Source organism: Sparus aurata, chromosome 22 (assembly GCF_900880675.1).
Source record: "Sparus aurata chromosome 22, fSpaAur1.1, whole genome shotgun sequence".
Taxonomy (NCBI): Eukaryota; Metazoa; Chordata; class Actinopteri; order Spariformes; family Sparidae; genus Sparus; species Sparus aurata.
Window position 1 is genome coordinate 9,394,594 of NC_044208.1, and position 16,250 is coordinate 9,410,843.

The 16,250-nt window shown below is 40.1% G+C and overlaps 1 protein-coding gene across 1 annotated transcript in view; it reads left to right on the plus strand.

The window, feature by feature from the left end:
* The first annotated feature begins 1,388 nt into the window (after positions 1 to 1,388).
* The window catches only part of gtf3c2 (general transcription factor IIIC, polypeptide 2, beta), a 31,725-nt gene continuing 16,863 nt past the window's right edge, over positions 1,389 to 16,250 (plus strand). The window contains exons 1-11 of the mRNA XM_030406294.1: positions 1,389 to 1,664; positions 2,441 to 2,551; positions 4,287 to 4,887; positions 4,991 to 5,136; positions 5,978 to 6,177; positions 6,470 to 6,555; positions 6,837 to 6,914; positions 7,490 to 7,591; positions 8,569 to 8,796; positions 9,079 to 9,190; positions 9,318 to 9,435. Coding sequence (XP_030262154.1) covers positions 2,527 to 2,551; positions 4,287 to 4,887; positions 4,991 to 5,136; positions 5,978 to 6,177; positions 6,470 to 6,555; positions 6,837 to 6,914; positions 7,490 to 7,591; positions 8,569 to 8,796; positions 9,079 to 9,190; positions 9,318 to 9,435 — 1,696 coding nt within the window. The 5' untranslated portion in view covers positions 1,389 to 1,664; positions 2,441 to 2,526. The remainder of the gene's footprint in view (positions 1,665 to 2,440; positions 2,552 to 4,286; positions 4,888 to 4,990; positions 5,137 to 5,977; positions 6,178 to 6,469; positions 6,556 to 6,836; positions 6,915 to 7,489; positions 7,592 to 8,568; positions 8,797 to 9,078; positions 9,191 to 9,317; positions 9,436 to 16,250) is intronic.

Below are 16,250 nucleotides of genomic sequence, written 5' to 3' on the forward strand. Positions count from 1 at the left end.
TCAGCCTTCCTCCTTTAGTGGTCTTCACCTGTCCTGTCTGCTCAATACAAGAGATCGCTGTGAGCTGCACCTACACCTTCTGTTATTCCTCATGTCCCTGGACCTCATGACTGGACTCCCTTCTTTCATTCAAGCACCAGTATTCAAGGTTTAACAGTAACAGATTAAAAATAATCCGGTTTAGGCGGTCATATTACAAAAAACACGTCATTTAAATATGTGTATTAGATTTTGGCAACAATGACAAGGGTTACAAGATAATGTCCATAAAATATGGATGTGTCTGCATGATTTTCAAATATGTCAGACATGCAAAATATTACTTAATAGAGTATTGTTATTCAGTAATAATGACCATGTCTGACATATTCAAAAAGTGCTCCACTTAGTGGTGAATGTACATAATTATTCTTATGGCCTTAATCAGCAACACCACTTTTGAGGTGGCGTCTCCAGCTCCATTTTGGTTTTTTTTTTTTTTTTTTTTTTTGTTGTTGTTTTTTTTTTTTTTTTTTTTATAATAATTGGTGGATAATCCATTGAACAATTGAAAGATTAACATTCGGGGAACTCCTCCATGTGATTTCGGATTTAAAAACATGAACAACAACTTACACAAAAGAAACAGCATCCAACATGCTGAATAGCTGTACAGAAAAAGTGGCAGCTGTTGTTCAGGGACAGAGTCTTGTTATCAGAATGATGTTGGTTCAATTCCCCCTGGTCTGCATACTGAAGTGCTCTCAGGCAAGACACTGAACCCAAAACTGCTCCTGATGTGCTGGTCAGTGCCTTCTACAGCAGCCACTGCCATCAGTGTATGAATTAATGTAAGTCACTTTAGACAAAAGTGTCTGCTAAATGTAATTTGGACTGATACAATGTCACTGAAGATGTTTAAAGAGAAAAGAACATTTGTAGAACTCTACTAGACTTTTGTGACTGCGTCCATTTTTTTTGGTATAAGGTGCAATCCGCTCCGTGCACAATATGGCGACGGTTGACGTTCGAAGTTGAGTGTGTGGGCCACTACTTCTGGTCAAAACTTCAAGTGATCTGACAGCGAGAGCGAGAGACAACAGCAACCGAGTTCCATTACCAGAGAGATATTTATATATTTATATTGAGACATTTCCACAACATCCACCTCAGTGGAATTTTATCTTTGGCTTTTACCAAAGAACAGCAAAGTTTATACAGTGTTGTAAGAAGTACCTCAAAGTCATACTCGATAATAAGTAAAGGTATTGTGTTAAAATCATTAGTGTTATTATTGACATTGACCTGTTGACCTTTTGTTCAGTGTATTTCGGGACCACCTGATATTTGGTCAGTTGTTATTCGGTGTAATCCCACGTTGCGCTGATAGGGGGCGGTGTGATCTCCATGTCTGTACAGTAACAACATGGCGGTCTGATGTCAGCGGAATGTGAGTTTCAGCAGCCTGGGTCAGTGGGAACACCGCGGGTGATGTTGATATTTCGCCATCCGTGAAATAAAAACTGAAGGATTTATATGTCGGGTCTGTCTGTGGTCTATCACGGAGTCATTCCCGGTAGCAAAGATTGGGATTCGATCCCGAGTGGCGAGGATCTAGCTTCCCGGGTTCGGTCCGAGGCGCTTCACCCTTCGCCACCGTGGAGAAAGCCTCTGCGAAGCGCAGGGTGAGTTTTTAACGGTGGTGATGGTGTTCCTGACAAAGTGTGCCTGTTAACAGGCTCATTGATAAAGTATTCCAGCTTCTGACTGTGAGATTAAGAAGTGCTACACCCCACAGTTACTTTAGCCTGTTAGCTTTAGCTGTGTGGTGTTAGCTCAATAGCGTGGCTAGAGGGAGATGTGAGTCACTGGGAAAACAAACGAGTAACTAAAGTGTGTTACTCGAATAACATGTTTCTCGATATTTCTGGTATTTGAAACATGTGCCGAATTTATGAGTGGGTTAAAATGATTAGTAATGTTAATCGTACATCTATCTCTTCCCCGTGTATAGCTGCCAGCACGACAGAGAGCATTAAACTGTCACTTTATTGAATGAGATTTGGTTTGTCAGTGTCAGACAACGCGATATCGACAGTATGTCTGGCTCTGTGACACCACGTTTCCGTGGTAGTTATTCGAAGCTATCTAACGCAAGGTGTCAAGCTTTGTAACAAATACAGTTACAGAGAGGTTTGTGGTTATGTTAATGTTATTACAGGCTGCCTATTCATGACTGACTATTTGTAGCCTAAAGGAGGAGACACTGGGGTGATGAAATAGTAATGATGAAATACTACTACTGTGTGTGTGTGTGTGTGTGTGTGTGTGTACAGTCAATGTACATACCTTGAGAAATGAATGTTTGTTTGTACCATATTTTCAGGAGTACTGTTTTATAAATATTGTGATTTTGGTCATATGTCTTCTATATTTCTTAATTTCTGTTTCTTGTCTGAAGAGCACCAAGGCGAGAGTGAGAAGGAAGTACTCCACACATGAGGAGCCATCAGTCGATACCACCACAGCACAAGAACCCCAGGGCCTATGGATCCCGTTGACTCTGAACAAGGTAGCCAGCATGCTCTTTTTTTTTTTTTTTTTTACAGCTTCATTTGGTTACTGAATTGGTTACTGTCTATTATAAGGGTGTCATGTGGGAAAAACTTAGTAACTTATTTGTAAGTTGCTCTGGAATTCATGAGAGGATACTGTAGCAACGGGGCACCCCAGGAGCCCAGGCGTCACTCTCCAGCTATCACAACAAGTAACGGAACAAACCCCCCCCCAAAAAAAATACTCAAATAAAAATTCAAAATAAACTGTAGTAATAGGAGCTGAGGTTGCAGGTTGTTGACTAGGGATCGACCGATATGGATTTTTTAGGGCAGATACCGTTTTTTTTTTCATCAGCCTCAGCCGATGACCGATACGGACTGCGGATTTTCTTGAGCCGATATTTGGAGCCGATACTACTTTTGCTCCCTCAATTTACATCATAAAAATTACACAATGATGATAACAAATGTTACGAGTCTCAATTTAAAAAAAAGTAACATTTATTGAAATTTAAAAAAGTGACGTAGAACAAGAACAAGTAAACAATATTTGACAAATATTAAAAACAGGTGAGGTAGAACAGTGCTCTGTGAAATGCTGCCACACTGGATTGGTTTTCTGCTCTGCCATTCCTTGCAGCGTCTCCAGCAACACGGAGCTGCCTGTGGACGCCTGTCTGTAAATAATGCCGGATCGGCGAACGTAGCAGCCCGCATCGGCCGATGCCGATACACGTAAAAAACGCAAAAATCGGCCGATAATATCGGCCGGCCGATGTATCGGTCTATCACTATCGTTGACCACTTTCAGTTATGCAAGAGCACGCCGAGTGGCAGGCTGTCAGCTGTGTGCTGCTATGGAGTGGAGGCACCTGCAAATGGTGAATTAACCCCTTTAAATTAATATTGTTGTTCTCACATTCATTACTTGTTCTTGTGACCATGGCACTTTGATGCTACACTGATGTTGTCTCAGTAATTCTGGCCAGATTTGGCTGTTCAGTGAACTTGCACCGCTGTGTAGCCGACTGCAGTACAAACTTTTAAAAAGGCAAAAGTTGTGAGGCCACGGATGATGGCAATCTAGAAAGCTGCCCTCCCCTCAACATGTTGTTTAACATCATGAACTGTTATTTTTGGTGTTCAACATGTGTAATTCAGCTCATTTTTGCACACAGCTGATTAAGTTGAGAGCCAAGTTAATTTATTAATTTGCAAAATTTCTAAATGTAAGACTAACTATTTTTCCTTTCTTTCATTTTTTAATCGCAATTGCCATACAATATCAGACTTTGAAACACATTAGTATCATATATGTCCTGTGTTTAAATGTAGGGCTCCTTAATTAATCACAATGTTTTTTAAATCGCAATATGGCCAAGTATTACATCCAGATTGCAGGAGGTGCTACATTGTGTAGTACAGATCACATCAACATTCAGAAATGACCATGTCCAAGATCCTGAGTCATATCACTATCTGTCAAAGTGATCACAATATTTAATTATTTATTTAGCATCATAGCATCATACAACCCTACTAAAAAGAATGATTCTTCTTGTGAGGCTGCAGCCTGTAAGAGCAACATTTGATTAGGATGAATAGAAAGACGATGGGTCCTTTTGTCAAGCTGTATGTTTTAATTTTCCTTTTCAGCACATTCTTTATTTTTATTTATTGAATTTGATTACAGTTTATACAATGCTGCACACTGTACATCTGTTGAGTGGTAACTCACTCTCCTCACAGGGCAAGAGAAGCTGTCAGAGCAGTGTTGCGATCTAACACCGACCTCCAGAGGACGACAGCGGAAGAAAAATCCCAAATATTTAGACTATGAAACTGAGGACGCGACTAATGAGCGAAGTGCCCAGCAAAAACCGCAGAGAAAGAGCTCAGGAGGAAGAGGAAGAGGAAGAGCTGCTTCGAAAAGGACTCCGGCCAAGAGTGGAAAAGCTACGGATGCCACAGAGCAGGCTGCAGATGGGGAAATAGACGCAAGTGACAAAGCACCTGAAGAGTCTGATGAGAAAATCTCAGAGGAAACTCCTAAAAAGGCAGTTAGGGCCAGGAAGACCCCAATAAAAAGAACTCCCGCCAGAAAAACTCCCGCCAAAAAAACTCCAGCCAAGAAAGCTACCGCCGCTGATGGAGACCTCCCAGCCGAGGAGGACGGAGTTTCAAATACTTTGCAGCAGGAAAACGGGAAACCAAAGAGAAAGTATGTCAGGAAAGTACGTCCTGCACAGGAGGTGGAACCAGTTAGAGAACCACCATGTAAGGAGGCTGAAGGAGAACCTGAAGAGGAGATCCAACCGGGTGGGCGCCGCAGGAGAGGTGCTGCTAAAGCGTAAGTCACATGCAGTCTGTCTTTATGTTTACTGTATGTTGTGCTGCACAACATGGAGCAATGTCATCTTTATATTAAAAAAATGTTGTTAAATCTTCTCCAGGGCTTTGAAGTACCTCCAAATTCTGGCAAAAGAAGTATTCAGTCACCCCGGTGATGAATCAGGCTCCCAGCCGCGGGCCGACAGTGATGTCACCCGAACTGAAGCGGTCTCAACAATGGGGCGCAAAAGTCTCAAGGGAAGCAAAGGTACAGTGGATGTGGATTCACAGCTCAGTTAGACATCATGATCGAGACGATGGTGTTGTTTTTATTCAGTTTCCAAAACTGAGGAGGGCTGAAAACTGCCCAAATCAAAAAGACATGAAGAAACGGCTCAATAAATTAATTAATATTCTATTATATGCTTACTTCTGTGTGCCTGTCCGTTGGTGTTTTGCAAAAGAATGCATAAATAAAAGCATGAATGAATGAATAACTAAATAAATACATTTTGATGGATTGATAAATAAAACAGGAAATCATATGGGAAAGTAAATACATAAATAACTACATAAAATGGTAAAGATATAAACGCAAATTTAAGCTGTAATATCATGTCACACTTTAAACAATTATTAATGCCTACATTTATTTTTGTTTTATTTTTGTTGCATTTGATGAAACATTTCTTCTTATTTTTACATTTTGGCAGCTTCAGTCCTCTATATTAGTTTCAGCCATTGAGTAACCATTACCACTGACCATTTCCAGAATACCTGTAACAACAAAAAGGGTTTCAAAATTTATTTTGCAGTTAACTTGCTGTATCGTGATATTTAACGATATCTCGATGTGAAATAAAGTTAGTCGCTGTACCTTTTTGGGAAAAATCAGGCAACAGCGGTTGTTCAGCAATGAAGACAACAACTCACGTGATCCCTCACTTCCTCAAGATGTCATCAAACTACCTCCTTGGTTTGCTTTGTGGCAGAAATTGCATGGTGTTCTTTTGATAAAACAATTGACCTTTATATAATCTTCCCTTACTTCCAACAGTGAGGATCCCTACTTACTCTGACACGCATCATTCTTCTTTACATTCCTGCAGGGCGTAAAGGCAAAAAGAGGAAACGGGCTGGCTCTGACGGCGATAATACGGATGATGGAGACTTTGTTCCAGGTGATGAAGACGAGGCTGAGGAGATGGAGGATGATGATGATGAAGAAGGAGAAGCAGAAGCAGAAGACTCGGACTCAGAGTATAAGACAAGAGGAAATCCAGCGGCGTATCACTTCAATAGGAGCTGGGTTAGTAGTTTTCTCATCTCTGTTGTGTCTCTTTAATATGCGTTGACCTGATATTGAAGGAAACACGACTATCCCCTTATCACCTCAGTGGTGACGGTTACTGATAATGGCTTGGTAGTTATGATCACAGTTTTCTCACTTTCTTAAATAAGGGATTTGTAAAAAAAAAAAAAAAAAACGAAAAAAAACAAACAAATAAAAAAACTAAAGGTTTCTTCAAGACTAAACTTTGCAGAACACTTATTACAAAGCAACCAACGAAACTCATCCAAACCCTCCGTTCCTCCTTCAGTCTGGCCCAAATTCCAAAACCCCCAACGGGCTCAACACAAACCTCATGAAAATCGTTTGGGAAACCGCTGAGACAAACAAGAAATTGTAAGTAGCTTTACTCGACACTAACTCTGGTTGTTTCTGTCATCTGTTTTTTGAAAATATGAATGAAAAGCTTTTTTAAGAGTAAAAGCGCAGATCTTCGTTTATTATTGCCAGAGCATTTACCTCGTTAACTCAGTGAGGACATTGTTCCACAAATTCATTGACGCTGTTGTACAATGCATCGCTAGAAAAACATACACCTGGAAAACCCAGGAGTCGGTGACTTAACTATTTTTAGCCCTGGTTTGTGTTTGTGACGTGTTCACGTGTGTGTTTTCAAGCCGGGAGGAGCACCTCAGCAGCTGGGTGTTCCCAGCATGGGTCCCCTCCACCAGTGACTGGCATCCTGTACCACAAAGGTACTCACTCAGTTACTGACATACATAGATATAATCCAGCATCATGCAAGAGAGGAGGCTTGTAAGGTGATGAACAAAATGAAGTCATAGTTTTACTATATTTTAATGTTTTATTTTTCATTGCAGAACACTTTCTGCATAAAAATAAACCTAATTACTTACTACTGTAGCCCAGTTTTTATCACTGTGACTGTCTGTTTTGTTGTTACACAGTGAGACATCTAACCTCAGGAAGCCATGTTGGACCTTCTCAGCTCCTCAACAGTAGCTATCAAAGGCTGACTGTGTTTCAAGGCTGGCAACCTGTTTGGCTGAACAAATCCGAATGGATGTTGTTTGTTTATCTGCTGTTTTATACTGAGACATGAAACTGTCACCGCTCTAGCATCTCACTGTAAAAGATCTGACAAGTGTGTCACGAAGATATACACACCTGGTAATTACATAGTAGACATCTCAGGTGTTCAACAGTTATGCAGTGTACTGTGTGTGTCCGGTGTGCTGGCCATTCTGATATAACATTGAGGTTATTTAAGTTAACTATTAAAGATTTGTGTGTCTGATTTGTTGTTCAGTGATGTGGAGAAGTACCTGCCTCAGGAGCTTCAGTCAGTTGCGTTCAGAGTGTCCAGACATGGTCTCAGTAAGGAGGAAACGCCTCTGCAAAGACTCGACAGGTGAGACTGAGCAACAGCCAAACTTTTGGCTACTAAAAATACTAAAAATTAGATGAAACAAAAAGAAATGTACACCAGCATTTAAAGAAACTTTATCACTTTACTAGGCTAATGTATTTATTTTTTATATTGAGGCCTAAAGATTTTGTTTCAGACTCATTAGTGTCGTATAGTTTATTACTTCAGAATCCATGTTTTATTCTCCTGTTTTAGAGATATTATATCAGCTACAGCTAAGTTGTCCACTCCTGCTAAATAAATAACCTACTAATGGTAATGCAGTGAGAAAGCTATATGTTTTTAGTTGCTTATTGTACAGACTCCAGAGTATTTACTTTCTTCCAATTGATACATTCCTCTTTTGTAATTAAGCTGCCTGTTTTAGTTGTAGTTTGGGTCTCCGTATAGAAGACCAAAACTGCCAAAATCAAGTAAATGAATGGCTTAATGAATAAATCAATCTGCCATTTAATACACCAAAAATAATTGTAAAAATAAATTAATATGTTAATGGAACATTTGTTTTTGATATTTCTACTACTACTGAAATGAATATTTCTGATTTACTTTGCACCTGTATTTATATCTCCTCTGTTTATTGACTTTCCAGTGTATTTATTTAAATTTTAAACTTTATAATTTTTTATATATTTATTTAATATTCTTTCCATTAACAGTTTTTATCCTATTTATTCATTTATTTCTCTATTTTATTTTTACATTTCTTCCTGCAAATCTGATTGATTGTGGGAATAAATCTTCGTCCTACATGTTTCAGTTCTGCTAAATGTTTCTCTTAGCCAAGTAATTGCTAATTGTGCTAAAAAGCATTGATCGAAAATATGACCCAGGTGATTTTCTTTCGTTTTATGTGGAGAATGTAAAAACAAAAGTGAAAACAGTTTTTGATCTTAGTTCAGTGATCAAGTCTTATTTTGTATTTTGAAGTAAAGTCCTTTCTGTCTGGAACTGATCAGGCTCACAGCAGGACCTGCTCACCTCGATCGTTGGGACACGGTGCTGTATGCAGGCGGACCAGTCTGGGCCTTAGAGTGGTGTCCTACACCTGACGGTGCACCGGCCTCTCAGTACATAGCTCTGGCCTGTCATCGAGGGATGGATGACCAGCACTATGTCAACAAGACGTACAGCGGGCCTGGACTCGTTCAGCTGTGGGACGTCAGCAAGCTGGAGTACAACAGCAGGTACAGCTGGAGTGGGTGCACAGGGGTTATTTGAGGATTGATCGTGATATATTTGGGATCATCTTTGCTGCACTATAGACTCATGCATTCAGGTTGAATAGCTGTGTCACTGCCAGAGTTTAGTTTTAGTTTTCCAGCACTTTTCTTTATTAATCAACCCATCATTTGTCTTTCTTACCAAATAAGATATCTATGTTTTGCCTTTGCAACATTTTTTTCCCCAATCTTTGTTTTACAAGTTACATCTTATGTTGTCCTGTTTATCCCTCTGTGTCTCTGCAGACCAGACTCCCAGCCAGCCCTGGCCTATGGTTTGGCCCAGGACAAAGGCTTCATCTGGCATTTAAAGTGGTGTCCTGCAGGAGGCTGGGAGCCTCCCAGCTGTGGCAGAAAGGTAAAGTGCTTTGTTTGCGAAGTAGGCTTCCACCGACATGATTTTTTGATTGACAGTACTAACATATGTGGTCTGGTTTTGCCTTATAGCTGATACTAAAACAAATGTAAATCTGCTACACCCCCAGGAACCTTTCCTGCCCAGACTGGGTCTTCTGGCAGTTGCCACCTCCACCAGCGTGGTCACCATTTACAGCCTGCCTCACCCTGATGCCCTGCTTTCCAAAAACAAGAAAGATAACACTGGTAAGAACCATCAATAACAAGTATTGCATATACTGGTGTTACAATTTTCTTTAGTTGTAAATATAAAAATATACAAAACCTTTCTGACCAGTACACAACACTGAATTGAGCAGATTCAGACACCCATAAAATGAACTGTCTACGGTGATCAGCAGAGGGCAGTGTTGTCCTTATGAAGCCTGAAGTCAGTGTTATAATGACTCCTGCTGAAGCCTGAGAGGACAGGGGACTGCAGTAAAGCAGCAGATCATGGCAGCATTGTGAAAATTAACAGCTGGACTATGGATTGGTTCACATGCCACTAAACTCCACCCAACTGCTGATTAAAATGAGGTTTGCTGCAGCGTGTTACACGGCTTCCTCACTCTATTTCTTCACACACCACTAAAAAGGAAATGGATAAAAACACCTTAATGAGTTTCTGTATCTGCGCACAGATGCATCCATCTACTGTGTCTTAGAAGAGTCTGACCCATAGCTCACATCCATGTTGAAACCACTATAAGGCGAGGATAGAGATTGAGATAAGGTGCTTTTACAGGCGTCACAGTCACTTTGAAGCACCCTGAGAGTGATTTGGTGTGAGGTGGATCCATTTGGTGACTCAGACATTTGGAGTTGCCATGAAACGCATCTGATATCCAGTGGCCAGTTACCTTAAATTTCTCTTGGGAGGGGCAGAGGACACACACTAATAACCTGCAGGAACTCGTGACTTTGAGGTTGTGTGGGGTCGACCGTAAAATCCAATATAATCAGTAATATTTGTTCACTTTGTTTGATTTTATACAGATTCAAAGAATTGGTGGCTAGGTCCGGTGGAATTGTAGAGGTGGAGGAAATCATTTTATATTATGAAGTATCTTAATCATAATCTAGCACCATATATTGTCTTACATTTTGGATATTCTTGTATTACGATAAGACATAAGTGTTATCTTTTATAGTTTTACAGCCTGCATTGCAATCAAGTGATGTAATTTTCTGAACTTACCAGGCTGTTCTCTAATATTTCTTTTTAACCAACTTAGTCATTTTATCCACATTTCTGAATATTATTTATCAAAAATGTCATCACCTCCACCCAGTACATTTGTTGTTTTTTTGGTTGGTTTGGCAGAAGTATAACACAAAATCTAGTAAATGGATTTTCATGAAACTTAGATGGAGGGCAGGTCCCAACCCAGAATAGACCACATTAACTTTTGGTGCAGATCCAAATAAAGGGATGTATTCAGAAATGTTTTCTCTCCTTCTTTAACATTGTGAGATGGTAGTGCCTCGAGGAATATTGCATGGATGTTGATGACAAACATTGTTTTAAGTTGGCTGGTATCTTTGTGAGTGTGTATGATTTTATTATGCTCAAGAGGTAAATTAAAGGGATAGTTCGGGTTTTTTGAAGTGGGGTCATATAAAGTACATATCTATAGTCAATCTGTTTCCTACCAAAATCACCGATCAGCGCAGCCTCAGTTTGGAGAAGTAGAGAGCCGCTCCAGCCCAGACGCTCAGCTTTGTACTGCAGTGAACGGGGTTCAGCAAAAAAGCGAAATTAACCACCTAAAACAAGGCTCACCTAAAAAAATCTATATCAGGTCAAGTGTACGTTGTATAGGTAAAATTCACACCGCTTTACATCGCCGTCAGACCGCGCTTTCTTTTGGCACTACATTTTCTCAACCGCAGAACCCCCGTATCCCTACGCATGAGCGCTAATGCGGAAGGATATGGAGAGTTACGTTTCGTTTTTATCCAAAGTTAACCTCTCGTCCAGCCGCCACTCGAAGATCAGCTGTTGCCCAGTTACGCTAATGCGTAGGGATACGAAGGTTCTGTGGTTGAGAAAATGTAGTGCCAAAAGTAAGCGCTGTCTGACAGCGATGTAAAGTGGTATGAATTTTACCTATACAACGTACACTTGAACTGGTGTAAAAAATTTTACGTGAGCCTTGTTTTAGGTGGTTAATTTCGGCTGAACCCCGTTCACTGCAGTACAAAGCTGAGCCTCTGGGCTGGAGCGGCTCTCTACTTCTCCAAACTGAGGCTGTGCTGATCGGTGATTACGGTAGGAAACCGATCGACTATAGATATGTACTTTATATGACCCCACTTCAAAAAACCCGAACTATCCCTTTAAGGGATGTAGACACAGATATAGGCCCAACGTTTCTGCCATGAGCAAGCACTTGGCCAATTTGATATTGGATAAGGCTTGATTGATTTAAAGGGGACTGTTGGGCCTTGGCAGAGGTATGCACTCTACTGAGTGCCACTCTAGTTGTATTAATAATCTGTGAATTACAGACATTCATCACTACAATATTGCCACAGTATCGATATCAAGGTATGTGGTGAAAAATATTGTTATAATTGATTTTGTCGTCCATCCTAGCATTCATGAAGTACTTTTGAGATGATTTCAAAATATTGAGACATATTGTGCATCAGGATATATAGCCTAAAAATATCTCCATATTAATTAATTGGATTATTAGGGTCTTATTTTAGTCAAAACTATTACACTGATGTCCAATCCTCACATGGGAAAAACTTGAACAAATGAATATTTGGAATTATCATCGACAAAATGACTTAAACAATGTATTGATTACCAAAATAGTGGCTGATTAATTTTCTGTTGATCGATTAGCCGCTAAATTGTTCTAGCTGTAGTCTCCTTAAAATGATTTCAGGCTACAGGCGTTAATACACAACCTGATTAACTCCACAGTTAGTATGCAATCAATCACACAGCACCAAATCCATCATATCAGACTCGGACACCGTTAACTGGACAGGATCTCAGGACAGCATCCATGAGGGCCCCTCAGCCTCCTTGTGTGCCTGCCTGTGAATATTTAGAGCTTGAGGGTCTTTCAAGCTGTTTAATGCAGCTTTATGAATAGCAGTAGTTAACTGCTCCTCTGGAAGACACACACAAACACACATGCACACACAGAACGCTCTCCAGGAGTGTGAGTATATGCTGACATTATAGATGCTGGAGCCTGTGGTCTCGTCTATTCAGATCACTGCTACAGCTGCCTCTGGGGCTCTGCTGATAGAAGACTGTATGAATGAGATTAATGGGGAGTTTATCTGCCACATCCATCATACACAGAAACCTGGTTGTGTCTGTGTGTGTGTGTGTGTGTGTGTGTGTGTGTGTGTGTGTGTGTGTTCATCTGTCTGCGTTGCACAGTCGTAGAAGCTAATCTGATTGAACATTATACCATTCTGAGATCATAGCATTTCAGAACAGCGCACACTTCAAAAAATGAACTCTCACACACCTTACATCACATCACAGCTGACACAATCTTCACACATCCCATTAAGCCTTGTGTTCTGGAGCATATCTTCTCTGTAGCACAATGTAACCCGAGGGTTGGAGGATGTTTGTTGTTGTGAAGTGATAGTGACGCTTCTTCAGTAGAGAATACTCATATTCAACATTTTGTGTAGATGCATAGTACCTCAAATTTGTTGTTTCAGGAAAATCTGAAAACTATGAGGATGTCTTGCTGAATTTTATTCTTCTCGAGTATTAAACCGTTACATATTTTCATGACATCTGTGTGTGGTGTTGCATAGATATCCATTAAAGGACAATTTGCCAATTCTTTAATTCTGCACCTTTTTATAGGCCGTCCTTCAAAACGTGTAGGCAGCCTATGGCACCATGTATTAACAAGTCAACAGAAGCTGTAATAGGGTTATGTGAAGAGTGACAGCCTCACCTTCTGCACTTTCTCCAGTGGATTCTGAAGTGGATTTGTCCGGTTTTTTAAGAGTGTCTTGCTGGAAAAGTTACAAAGCAATCCTTCGTAGTTTACAAGAATACTGTATCTGTATACTGTTGCTTTGGGTAGATGTAAAGGTAGGTTTCCTTTCTAATGTCTGTTGGGGCCCAATGCATGAATTTTTCTTTGCCAACAACACGTTGGGTTCATGTTAATTTGTATTTTCAGACACATTTAAACTTTTGAAACAATAAAAACTTTCAAACAGACAGTAACTCCCTTTGTGCCACGGGCATCTCGTTTAAAGAGAGTATAAACTTAACGAAGCTACAAATGGCTTTAGGTTTTTGTTGACTCTGGCGGCACCTTTGGATTACCAGCGCCTCCCGTCGTAAAGATCCTGATTTGGCTAGAGCGTGCATTAGTTGTTAGAGAACAAGTAAAGGAAAGACACAACATGTTTTTAACACTACTTTTTAAACACAGCAATATGATAAGGGTGGAAAAAGTCAACTTCAAACTATAGCCATTCATACGCCCCAGTTAGCTTACATTTAGCCTACAGCTAACAGATGGTCATATAGAGGCATCAGTATTAAACTGATTCATGATGTTTCCACTTAAAAACTCCTTGTAGGCATTTAAATTCTTCTTTAACTTGCCCAAATTGGTATCAAATTTTTGATCAAACAATCACATCAACCCCGTTCTTCACCTATAAATCTATGGAATGGATCTAAGGGAATAGGCAACACAAAACTCCCTTTACTATGATTTAAGGACACCATTATGGAAGTGCTCAAGCATAGTCATTCATATGTTAATATGTAATTGAAACACAGTATACTGGATTACCACAGACTCCACTATACTACACTTGGCTTGGTTTCACAATTAAGAAAAAAGTCCTGCGCAGTTTGGACATAAAAGGCTGTATAAAAACTGACATTTCCATTCTTTTTCTCCCCTTCTCCCCACTGTTTCATGGCTCCTGGTTTCCATTATATTTTGTAGCTACGGGTCATTGGGTCCCGTATCCAGAGAGCTACTCCATCAGCCCCCTGCTTCCGAGCATAGGTTATAGTTATTGGATAGAAAGGTTGCAGAGCGCTCACATTTGAAGATACGGTCGCCCTAAACACACACACACACTTGGCCTAATGGTAAACTTTTGAACAGGGTCTAAGTTTGTTGTGTTTCCCTTTTCGAAACTGGGTGGTGTAAACACTGCTTCAAATCTTCCTCCACACTTCTAGGAATTATATTTCTTATTGGGAAATATCGAATACCTTATTTTTTGTTGGCCAAAAAGTACTTCAGTGCAAATATGTTTAGTATGTTTTAGTTAATCAAGTAATAATAATATGTGAATCTCAATTCCCAAATTAAATCTGTGGGATGTGAAACCTGTGTAATTACCTATATTCTTCTGAATTCCTATGTGAAACCTAAGGGAATACATGTAAAACCCACATAAATGCTCATGTTAAACCTGTGAGGCAACATTTGAAACCCACTGGGATTACATTTAAACCCACATACATTGCCCATGTGAAACCTTTTGAGTGCACATATGAAAAACATCAAAAAATGTCATCAGTCAACCATCACATAAAATATTGTCCACCAGCCTGAAGCAAAATATTCACATAAACAAATCACTTTTCAAATGCAGGTATGATGTGGACATTTCTGTAGGCTTTCAGCTAATAATTTGCAATCTGACTCTGCTGTCAGGTGTGATTTTGAGCTGCTGACGTTTATTGTGGCTGGAAAATACCTTTCATCATGTTGATTGGCAGATAGGGAAATGTATCTTGAACTGATGGTAGAGAGGCGGTGGAGGGATGGAGAGAGTGAATGTACATTTAACCAAGTGAAAAATAACCATCGAGTTGCTTCAAAGCTCCGCACTTATTTTAGCCTGACGTGATGAGTGCTAAGTGAATGTAGATTAGCTATCTTGCATGACCATGGGTGGAAAGGATTTCCATGAGAGTCAGTATCAGTTCAAAGGGTTAAAGGTGAAATTGGCTAAAGTGTGTGTGTGTGTGTGTAGGTGTGTGTGTGTGTGTGTGTGTGCCTATCCCTCTCTCTCTCCGCCAGCCCGGTGCTGTTTGCGACAGATAATTATAAATGGCTTTTGTCTGTCCGGTTGCTAAAATGAACGAGCAAGTGGATGAGCAGCGGAGGCTGTTAAAGCTGCAGAAGTGGAGGGCGGGGGTGTTGGAGGTGTAGGGGCGTCGCGTGGAGAGGGGGAAAAAAAAGACAAAAGGGAGAGAAGTGAACGCACATAATTTACAGCGCCGTTCTCCATCAGACAAGGATCTATAATTGAAATGACAAAGAAGATGCATCACCGAGCCAGTTGTTAGTGTTGGAAGCTATGAATTTTAGGTCTAGTATCTGACACCTCTTGTATCCCCACTCTGTCAATCATCCGAGACTTACTTGGGATTGGGCGGGGAAGGAGATGGGGGGGTCACGGGAAGGCCACGTAGCGGCACTTCTTTGTGTGTTGTAATTTTCCCACAAAACCGTCTGTGTACAATGCAGGCTAATTACCATCATCAGTTATACCAGACTGTCACTACAGTTCATACTAGGCCCAGCTCTGCAGCATTGAATATACACACTTTTACAAAAACACAAAATTATACTAGTTGTTTAAAGACATTGAAATCTAATTGATGTATAAAGTTTCAGGTAATAAAATGTGCCTGCTTTGTGTTCAACATTTTGGCAGAATTCCTTAATGGAAAAATAATGCACTCATCCTTGTAGCTGAGTAGTAGAGGGTTTACGTCTGAGAAGGCAAGAGGTCGTCCACAAAAAAATCATCGTGATAATTCCATAACAACAAAATAAAAGTTTTACTGTAAAACTTATGTTCACTGATATCTAGAGTTGCAGTGGTTAATATGTTAACAAAACATCCATTTTACATAGAACAACTTTTGTGCATATATTTAAAAGACATACAGCATATTTTCTATCCTCTGACTGGATGAACTAATAAGTGCTGACGTCACATTGTCATCTCAACTGCTACTCTAAAATCTCCACCAT